This window comes from Wolffia australiana, chromosome 11 (assembly GCF_029677425.1).
Source record: "Wolffia australiana isolate 7733 chromosome 11, ASM2967742v1".
Lineage (NCBI taxonomy): Eukaryota > Viridiplantae > Streptophyta > Magnoliopsida > Alismatales > Araceae > Wolffia > Wolffia australiana.
The window spans coordinates 16,195,437-16,203,940 of NC_135845.1; the positions used below are offsets into that span (position 1 = coordinate 16,195,437).

General features: G+C 44.7%; 1 protein-coding gene across 1 annotated transcript; it reads left to right on the top strand.

Moving 5' to 3' along the window:
• The first annotated feature begins 5,067 nt into the window (after positions 1–5,067).
• On the top strand, positions 5,068–7,947 carry LOC144709102 (pre-mRNA cleavage factor Im 25 kDa subunit 1-like). The gene is made up of 7 exons (XM_078582504.1): positions 5,068–5,210; positions 5,283–5,328; positions 6,318–6,411; positions 6,502–6,572; positions 6,687–6,767; positions 7,315–7,423; positions 7,543–7,947. Exons 1-7 carry the CDS (start codon positions 5,068–5,070, stop codon positions 7,620–7,622), a joined length of 624 nt encoding a protein of 207 aa, XP_078438630.1. The 3' UTR covers positions 7,623–7,947.
• The last annotated feature ends 557 nt before the right edge of the window (positions 7,948–8,504 follow it).

Sequence of the window (8,504 nt, forward strand, 5' to 3'; positions counted from 1 at the left end):
ATGCTAGTAAGTGTTACTTTCTGATTTTTGGGATCAAGAAAAGGTTCACTGACAAAATCTCAGAGCTCATAGATTTGAATTATAATGCCTTACTAGCAAATAACATTGGTTTTTGGCAGAAAATATAGATTTTAAATGGATGAACCCTCCTGATATGGACAACCCGAATTCAGATCACGAGATGAATCGATCTCACAATGTTCCTCTGTCTGAACTCATAAGAGCTGTCTTTCCTGTGTCATCTTTATAACTGATTCTCTTTCCAAGAAAGATAGATTGAAAACTAGGAGGTACCAATGGTACCTTACGAGTTTTGTTGGAGGGATCAAGTTTTCAACCTTGTGACTTCATCACAGGGTGAATCATTAAACCCAAAATGTCCGTCTGGCGACAAAACTATACAATTAATGACCCATATGCTCATTCAAGCAGAACTTTATAACTTTTTATTTTTTTACAACATGTTTACAATCTATATTCACATTATTTTAGAATAGAGTATGAGTCCATCTTTGAAAGGCTAGAAATTACTTTAGCTGGAGGAATTGAGGCTTTACACCCTTATTTTCATTTTATCATGAGTATACCAAATCAAATACAATCTGTCATTTAAATATGGAGTAAAACTCACTATGCAACCTTTTACTTAAATAATTTGAAATGCCTTTTACCCAAACTTATAAAATGTTGAATTTTCCAGTGTTTCTTGTGGTGTTTCAAGTAAAAAGACAGTTTTGGTACTAAATAGTTACCATAAAGTATAAAAGCATAATAACAATAGTTGAATGATTCTGTGAGGTAATTGTGGAGGAGTTAGTCAGAAATTATGTGTCTACCCTGAACCTTTTTTCGCAACCCAATCACTCTTTTGATTTTGGAATTAATTTTAGTTATCAATATGCTCTTTCTTTTACACACTTATATCCTATCTACTATATCTATAATGGATAATCTTTAGGATTAAAGAAGTGATCAATGATTCACTACAGAATCCTGTCCCATATCATGACATAATTAGATTATACTGGGCAATCATTCAAATTAAGAACACAAACTAATTCAGTATATTATAGATTAATTAATTGGACTTGTTTCAGACTTCTCTAGATAACATATATCGCTATATATGATAACAGATATTGGATACGGATACCGTTAGTAGTCCCCTAGTGTCACACAGTCAAATTCTGAGCTAAGAACAATGCTCAAATCAAAGGCAAGCCGGCCTCAACACTTGGGCAGGAACTCTTGTGTAGCGGAAGTCTCTTGGGACAACTTAAGATTGGTTGGAGGTTAATGAGACAGGGTAGGCTAGGCCCTTAGCATAAAATCAGGATATTCTATTATAATAAGCAGAATTACATCAGAGGTCATAGTGTTTACAAAAAGGGAGGCCCAATGCCAATACAAAAGGAATGAGATGAGGCGCAGCTCGCGCCTTTGGATAGCGTTGCTCCTACGCCTTGAGGCCCATAGCCCCGTGCACATGCCTGCGAGCACCGCTGCCACAAGCATGCCCTTGGACTGGGCACCGAGTGCTGCGCCCCCATGGGCCATGGCCCTTGGCGCTTCTACTGGTCGGTTGTACCACATGCCCCAACGTCCACCTGAGAAACTCCTGTGCTTTGTGCTTAGCCTTGGTGCCTGCGTGCTGCAGCACAACTCGTAGGGGTTCACCGCACCGCGCAACGGTCTCAACACTCCACATGCGGTCCGTGTGACACCGTTGTGCTCGGCACCTCAAACTGGGTATAGCACGCCCAACACTACCTGCGGGGTGCCACACACCCTCAGCCATCTCGGCGCTCTCTGTGCGCCGATGCTGTAGTCTCCTGGTGGAATGTCTCTCGCCCCATGCCCTGCACACGCAACATTGCGGCTCACCCCCACAACTCCACGCGCAGCGTCGCGGCACTGCCACCCAGCATGCACATCCCATGAGCACATGCGCTCTTGGCGGCTCGCGCGCCCAACACGCACGAGCCTCCCCTGATCCATTGCACGTGAGCTCAGACGAGCACGCGCACGTGAGCTCAGACGATCTTCAAAGTCATCGCACCATAAGGGCGATGACTTTGAAGATCAGGATCATGTATCACCACCTATAGTGCATGTTCGTAGTGTCATACTTAAGAAGCCAATCTCCAATCATGAGTCCAGCACACGAACATGTCCCCATAATTAGCACACGTGTGTTTGTGCAAGAATGTCGCATACGTTGGAACCTTACACAAAGTCAAAGGTGTGTCTGTTCTGATTCCCTTAAATGTTTTGCAAAGCTTGAGAAGTAAATCATTTGATTTCATAGGAGTCAAATAGAGTTAGTCGGAGAGAGAAAGGGAGGGAGAGAGAGAAGGAGATGGGGAGAGAGCTAGAGAGAGAAACCAAGAAAGAGAATGAGTTGGAGAGAGAGAGGAAATTGAGAGAGGGGGAGTTCAAGATAGAGACAGAAATTGAGTGAGAGGGTAAGTTTGATATAGAGAGGGAGAAAGAGAGAGAGCCTGAGAGAGAAAGAGACCAAGAGGGAGATTTTGAGAGAAAGAGAAAGACACAGAGAGAGGGAGCCCAAGAGAAAGAAAGAGAGAGAGAGAACCAGAGAGAAAGAAAGAGAGTGAGAGCCAAATAGCCAGAGGGAATTTGAGAGAGAGAGAGGATTCCAAGAGAGAAAGAGAGACAATGACATAGAGAGAGGTGGAGTTTGAGATAGGGACAGAAATTGAGAGAGCGGGGAAGTTCGATCTAGAGAGGGAGAGAGAGAGTGTTTGAGTGAGAGAGGAAAACCGAAAGGAGATTTTGAGGGAAAGAGGGAGACAAAGAGAGAGAGGGAGACAGGGAGAGAGGGAATTTGAAAGAGAGAGTGAGTCCAGGAGAAAGAGAGAGATAGAGGGAGAAAGAGAGGGAGAGGGAGAGAGAGGGAGGCCAGGAGAAAGAGAGAGAGAGAGAGAGAGAGAGAGAGGGAGAGAGAGATAGAGGGAGAAACAGAGGGAGAGGGAGAGAGATGGGAAGAGAGAGATTTAGAGAGAGAGGGAGAGAGGGAGAGAGAGAGAGGGGGGAGAGAGAGAAAGAGAGAAAGATGGAGAGAGAGACGTAGAGAGAGGGAGTCAGAGAGAGAGAGAAAGAGGGAGAGAGGGTGTTAGAGAGAAAGAGAGGGAGAGAGAGGATAGAGAGAGAAATAGGGAGACAGGGAGACGAAGGGAGAGAGAGAAATAGGGAGAGAGGGAGACAGAGGGGGGAGAGAGAGAAAGAGGGAGAGTGAGAGTTAGAGAGGAGAGGGAGATAGGGAGAGAGAGGGGAGAGAGAAAGAAAGAGGGAGAGAGGGAGAGAGGGAGTTAGAGAGAAAGAGAGGGAGATAGGGAGAGGGGGGAGAGAGAGATGGAGAGAGAGACCTAGACACAGGGAATCAGAGAGAGAGAGAGGGAGAGATGGAGGGAGAGGGAGAGGGCGGGAGAGAGAAAGTGTGTGAGATGGAGAGAGAGAGACCTAGAGAGAGGGAGTCAGAGAGAGACGTAAAGAGAGGGATGCAGAGAGAGAGACGTAGAGAGAGGGAGTCAGAGAGAGAGACATAGAGAGAGGAAGTCAGAGAGAGAGAGTCAGAGAGAGATGGAGAGAGAGACGTAGAGAGAGGGAGTCAGAGAGAGAGACATAGAGAGAGGAAGTCAGAGAGAGAAATGTAGAGAGAGAGATGGAGAGAGAGACATAGAGAGAGGGAGTCAGAGAGAGAGATCGAGAGAAAGGGAGTCCAAGATAGAGGGAGTCGAAGAGAGAGAAAGAGGGATTTAGAGAGAGAGGGAGACGGAGAGGCAGACTGAGAGAAAAATGGAATTATAAAATTAAACATGTAAAGTTTAGACTCCCGCTTCCTAATTCTCGTCAAGCCAACTTTATTTTTGTGTATTGGGAGGGACGAGTTTATGAGTAGGTTCCAAAATGAAGATGAAGATGAATGTTATGAAGTCAATGAAGCATGACTGATCAGTTAGAACTTGTATAGGTAAGGAAATTTCTAGTTCCGTACCTCCGTAAAAAAGAATAAACCTCAGTTCTAAGAGATAATACGTTCCACCATGACATTCATTGTGAAAGCCGAAGCCTTTTCAAATAGGCTATTCAAGAATGCTCATGAATTTACTCGCGCATGCAACCCATACAATAACGAAACAAAGTCTAAAACCAACGTTCTTTGTCTAAAATGTAGTTTGTACCATCACATTCTCCACTTTTTGCCTGAGGCAAAGGATTGAGTGATGTGTGAGGAAAACATGACTAATTTTGTCAAAAACATGCGCTGAGGGTAGGATGTAATTTTTTCTGTGGACGAAAAAATCATCCCGTCTGGGAGTTCAGACAATTGACGGGACAAAGAATCGTCCGCTGGTCTCCAAACGGGACAATTGTTTTGTCCATGGACGAAATAACCATCTTGTCGGGGGTCTTGGACGGCGGACGGGACAGTTTCTGTGTCCTGTGGGAGTCAAGTATCCACCAGAGTGCTCCAGCTGGAATTCTGTGGGAAGAGAATGACTTGAACGGGATGGTTTCCAGACGGGACAGGACGTAGACAAAAATATTTGGGATGGGACGAACTTTGGACGGGACGATTCGGACGGACTTCTAAAAATTGGAACATAGGACGGGAAGATTTGGACGAACATCTAAAATTTGTCGTGTCCCATACATCATCCCCGTCCTGGACGACCGTGCACTATAGATGTGACGAACTAGACATCACACACCAGTCATCAGCCACATCAGTTCCCTAAAGACAATGACGATGACAGATTACGGATGACGATCTTCGTCCTACTCCATAAACACTTAATTCAGATTCAAATCACATAAGTTATATCAATTCCTACACAACTCTCTTCTATGGGTGAGAAGGCGAACAATCCAACGAGCGGAGTCTTCAGCGATTTCACCCGCCCTTCTGGAGATCGTCATCTTCTCCACTACTCTGATGATCGCATTCTTCGTTTGATTCATCGCTTCTACACGGTCGATCGGATTTATCGTCGTATAAGAAAAAAAATTAGGGTTTCTCCCTCGTTCGCTGCGATTTGAATCTAGATGGGACTGGAGATTCAACTCGGGAACAGTGGAACAATACGAACTAGTTGGAGCGTCGATGTGCACTCTCTGAATCATTACATCTTCGATTCTGGTGAAGCAATTCTGGAGAAGAAAGATGATTCAAACGGAAGAACATCTTCGTATGACGTTTGGTTGCATCGTATTAACGATTTTTCAATTGCTAATTAGCTTTTTTTTCTCCGCTTTTGCAGCTATTCGGATCGTAGACTACGAACTAGCGTTGGGGGAGTTCTTCTCGTAAGTCATCTTACCCGTTTTTTGCTGCTTTTTCCTTACGTTTAATAGCCAAGGAAGAAATCTTGATTGTTTCTGCTCTACTTCAAAGCACTGATCGGATCATTGTTGTAGCAATATTTGTTTTTTTTGGAAGTATGAAATAATGCTAAAATATGGATTTACCGATGTGATTTGATCTTTGGAAATAAAAGGTAGCGCATATTTTTGAAATTTAAAATCTAGAAACTCTTCTCAAAGTGAGAAGGCACAGAATTTTCTCCAGATTATTGAATATGAAGTAATGTGGAAACCATCACCTGCCACATGTGATGTTTCTAGAAATGTATCATGTTGACATTGGAATCTAAATCTTCATGCGTGGCCTGATTGAAAGATTGTTATCTTTGTCGACCAGCTATCATAATTTGGGATGCGGTTTGGGTGTGATGTCTGATCAGATGACCCGAACGTTGGTTAGACTAACCCAACCCGCCGTAAAGAGGGTGGGTTTTTCGGCGTGGCAGACAGGTTGCTTCAGATCAACTTATATTGCATATGTCGTAGATCAACTTATATTGCATTTATTTTCATGATTGGATCTCTCTGTGAATGGAAAAGTTGTGCTTAGGATCCGTTGTAACAACTAGTTATAGGGCAAAGGAGGAAGGTTCGGTTGGGTTACCCAGCCTGGTCAACCGACAGTTCAAAGGGTTGGGTTAGACTCCCAATGCCGTCGCACAGTAATAATTGCTATATTAATATATAATGTGTACTAAAATTGATGTAATTAGGTGTATTATGAGCCCACTTGACCCGCAACCGCTCGACCCATCCGATTTTCCCAACCAAAATCGAGTGGGAGCTTCATGAGAACATTTCTGTCATCATACTTGAATTATTAAATTTGTGTTTGTGGAATGATTATCATTATCAACTATGAGTGAATTTTTAGAAAGCCGAGGAGCGGTGGATCATATCGGGTTCTCCAATTTATCTTACAATGAATTCAGGTTGAGCTGTTTGGCGAGCCTCATGCTCTCCTCTTACACGTGAGGAACTCCTCCTTTCAGCTTCCTGGGGGAAGATTAAGACCTGGCGAGACGGGTTTGTATTTTCTCCTTCATTCATCCATCAATACAGATTGTTCACACGACTTTCTATTGCGGAGTTCAAAATATTTAGCAAACGATATAGATGTCGAGGAACTGAAGAGGAAACTATTGCGCAAACTGGCCTTCAATATCACTGGTCAAGAAGACAATCAGGTTAACGCTGAGCCATGTTTTTGCTTCTTTGATCTGAAGCAGTCTTTTTTTTTTTGAAAAAGGATTTGAAGCAGACTCTTTTGATTTCCTAAACGGTTTTCTTTGAAAATCCAGACCCCAGAGTACCTTGGATTTTGTTGGAGTGACTTATATGGGTCTGCGCATTCTCATTGTACATGTGAGCAAATCCCTAAGGTGAGTGGAATATCTCCATACTCTAGAATCAATTACTATCCCGAAAAAAATTCTAAAGTTGATTATATTTGATAATTACTCGAAAAATATCCTCCTGTCTCTATCATCCTTAAGTTGGTATATTAGTCACATGTTTGAGCTAATTAACAGAGCTAAGCTAGACTTTTTCCGCATTTCCCTAAACACCCAACCAGTCGTGTCATCTCTAAATATAAGTAGTATCTGATTATTTCCCTCATTACCCTAAGTATGCTAATGACTGTATTCCTCGTATCCTCAATTATCCAGGATACACTCCTGTCTATAATCCAAGACAATTCTTTTTCCTGATAATCTTGAATTCTTCCTTTTACGCTATAATCACTTCCATGCTAAAACTACACACCCAGCTTATGGTCAAACAGGTTCGGTGTCCCGAATGGGTCTTATAAAGAGAGGGAGGAAACCATGTTATTCAACTCGTTCATTTAACCCGTCATATAAAGTTAATTTGATGTTAATCATCGACATCAGGTTTCTTCTGTAACGATCGCTTCTACCTCTGCAGGAATGCACAAAGGTTTTTCTTGTGCGATTGCCAAGGAACTACAGTTTTGAGGTCCCGAGGAACCTTAAGCTTCTGGCCATCCCACTGATCAGGATCAAAGATAACCCCGAGGAGAGGAACCCTAAACCCTAAACCCTGAACCCTAAATCTCAAAAAGGGTCAAGAGCAAAATATAGCCTTCAAGGTCTTTACTTGTTGACCAATTATATTTCGTCATTCAAACCTTCAAGGTCTATGGCCCTGTGATATCATTGGTCCAGGATCTCCTCTCTGGGTTCTCTTTGAATATGGTCGCAGCACGAGGCTAGTGACTCTTCTTCAGGCTACCTGAAGACCTTCAACTTACCTCAGCTCATCATCAATATTGGTATGATATTAAAGTCCTTTTCCTTGTCGAATTGTAAATAAAAACTCAGTGATGGTGCACGCCAACGAGGATCGTCTTCGACGTCATCTGCGCCTCGCGCCCGCGACGTTGAAGGCCGGGTGATCTTGCTCCGGTTATCTTCCCCGTTTTCCGTTTATCTTCGTCTTGTGTTTTTGCTTCTTACCCTGTTCTCATTCGCCCGTTTCCCCGTGTTTCGTCGCACCCGCGACGGTCATCTTTCGTTGCTTTTCTGTCGAGGGGATGGGTCTCTATCCACCCCTCTTCCCCTTGTTTCCTCTCCTTCTTCTTCATTTCTCCCCTTATTTCCCTTTATTTCCCTTTTTATGCTCATCTGTGTTTGTAAAGGGGAGCCCATTTATAAGGGCTCTCCAACTGGACCCGTTATGGCCCACTTAGGGCCCAACTCTTCTCCCCGTTATAAGGGAAGAGAGGGCGCCCTAGGGTTCTTTCAGGCAATTCATCGAACACCCGTCTGGTCTCCTTCCTCGTTTGAGAAGAACAGAAGGAGAAGGAAGGAGAGGAGAAGAAGGAGAAGGGAAGAGGAAGAAGGAGAGGAAGAGGGGAAGGAGGAGGAAGAGGGACCGCCCGCCGCCGCAGCCGCTCGCCGTCGCGAACGCCGCCGCCTCCGCCGCTCGCCATCGCCGCCGCCGCTCGTCGTCACGAACGACGCCGCCGCAACGCCGGCAGACCTCGCGCGCCGCGCCGTCCGCATCCGCGCGGACCGCGCACGCGCCGTCCGCGCTCGCGCCGCCCGCCGCCGCGCCGCCCGCGCCACGCTCGCGCGACCGCCGCTGCGCCGCCG